General features: G+C 30.5%; 1 protein-coding gene across 1 annotated transcript; it reads right to left on the bottom strand.

The window, feature by feature from the left end:
- Positions 1-751: 751 nt before the first annotated feature.
- LOC112906123 (40S ribosomal protein S16-like) lies at positions 752-1,168 on the bottom strand (the record flags this gene model as incomplete). Its single annotated transcript, XM_025979793.1, has 2 exons — positions 752-948; positions 1,006-1,168. Coding segments are annotated over 2 exons (309 nt in total), but the record flags the coding sequence as incomplete, so codon positions are not given.
- Positions 1,169-1,759: the final 591 nt, after the last annotated feature.

Raw genomic sequence — 1,759 nt, 5'->3', positions numbered from 1 at the left:
TAATGACGAAATTACAGTGGTCGCTTAGTTGTCGTTTTACCCGAAATCCACTGTATATTCTTAATTGAATAAGAAATATGCGAGATAAATTGGTGAGATAATTATCACATATGAAGGGTTGATTAGAGAGATATATTAGAAGTAGAAACAGAAGTTGAGGGGAGATTAGATTACTGACCACAAATTAGATAAAGATATGAGTTGCTTCAGTTTCAGAGAAATGCGAAGATAAAAGTGTAGGCTGCGTGTGCAACAAGTCTTGGAGTTGAAGAACTTACGATGATGATGATCATTCTCTATATATGAAACGTTGAAATAAAAGATTTTCACGGTAACCTCTTGGAGAGTTCAGTACCTACTTAGATTTTAGGCCGTGCTATGAAACAACCATTGATATATTCCATTCTAGCACACTGAAAAAGTAGTAGTAAATAAATTTTAAAAAATTAGGTAAACAGAAAACCGAGAAATCTATATTTTGTATGAAATTTTATAACAGTAAAGAACAAAATATTAATTTATTATGGGAATATTCCTGGGTCCCAATGAGTATGTAAATTTCTTTTTCTAATAAATTATAATTAAATTGTAATGTATTACTATTCATTTAATTTAATTAATGTTAAAGCTGGCTGAAGTGATAGAACTCTTAAGGAAACTTAAAGAGCCATACACCAAATTTACATTATACTAAAGGATATTGTTTCAAAATAAATTCCTAGAATTGTTAGGAATAATTAAAAAACAAAAATATATCAGTAAATTGTTATGTAATGAAATACATACATGTACAGTACAAAACTTAACGGTAAGACTTTTGGTAGCGGGCCCTGGCGCCTGGACCTCCAAATTTCTTTGGTTCACAACGACGTGGATCTGCTACCAATAAAGTCCTATCATATTGAATTAGGATATCCTTTAATTCTTTTTTTGAAGCTTCATCAACATCTGTGGAAAAGAAGCTTCTTTAAGAATTTCAATTCAAAATTGACTATTATTACTTACATTTTTGATAATATGCAACAAGAGCCTTTGAGATAGCCTGTCTGATTGCATATATTTGGGATACATGACCACCACCATTAACTCTTACTCGAATGTCAACATTGGAGAATTTTTCCTTAAATGTAAAGTCAATTTTTACTTTGCAGGTATAAATCAAAATATGTTACATTATAAATAAAGCTATCAGATCCTTTTTCACATCAAAACTCTATCAGTTTCGGGATAAATGCACATCATTTAAAACACTTATTACTAAAAAACTATAAGAGTTCTTTTTTTTTCTCTCATTCTATTTCTAGAAGTCTGGTCGAATTTGAGCCTATATTTGTAACATCGCCACCTATGAAATATTTTGTACAATAAAGTGTTGGTTTCGACAAAAGTCTGACTACATAAAGGCCACTCTCTACATATGGGCGAATAGATATTATCTGGAAATTCTGTTGGCAATTTTAACAGGAACTGTCTTCTCTAAAAAAAATATTATAAATCAATAACAACAACAATCTACATAACTTGAATAAAAAAATTGGGCATATTTCGCAGATCACCCAAATATTATATATAAAAAAAATATGAGTGCTGTCAGCACAGGGCAAAGTAGTATTACCTAAACGAAAGTTAGTATCAGCAAATTTTTATGCTGAAGGTACGATGTGTTGCATACCTATTTACAAACAATTCCTTTAAATTTTAATCATCGAGTACTATACATCTATTAAAAAACCATAATGGCCGACATCAGTTACAATGC

The sequence above is a fragment of the Agrilus planipennis genome, unplaced genomic scaffold (assembly GCF_000699045.2).
Source record: "Agrilus planipennis isolate EAB-ADULT unplaced genomic scaffold, Apla_2.0 scaffold2058, whole genome shotgun sequence".
NCBI lineage: Eukaryota > Metazoa > Arthropoda > Insecta > Coleoptera > Buprestidae > Agrilus > Agrilus planipennis.
The sequence above is the reverse complement of the archived record's forward strand: the minus strand, read 5'-3'. Positions and strand labels throughout refer to the sequence as shown.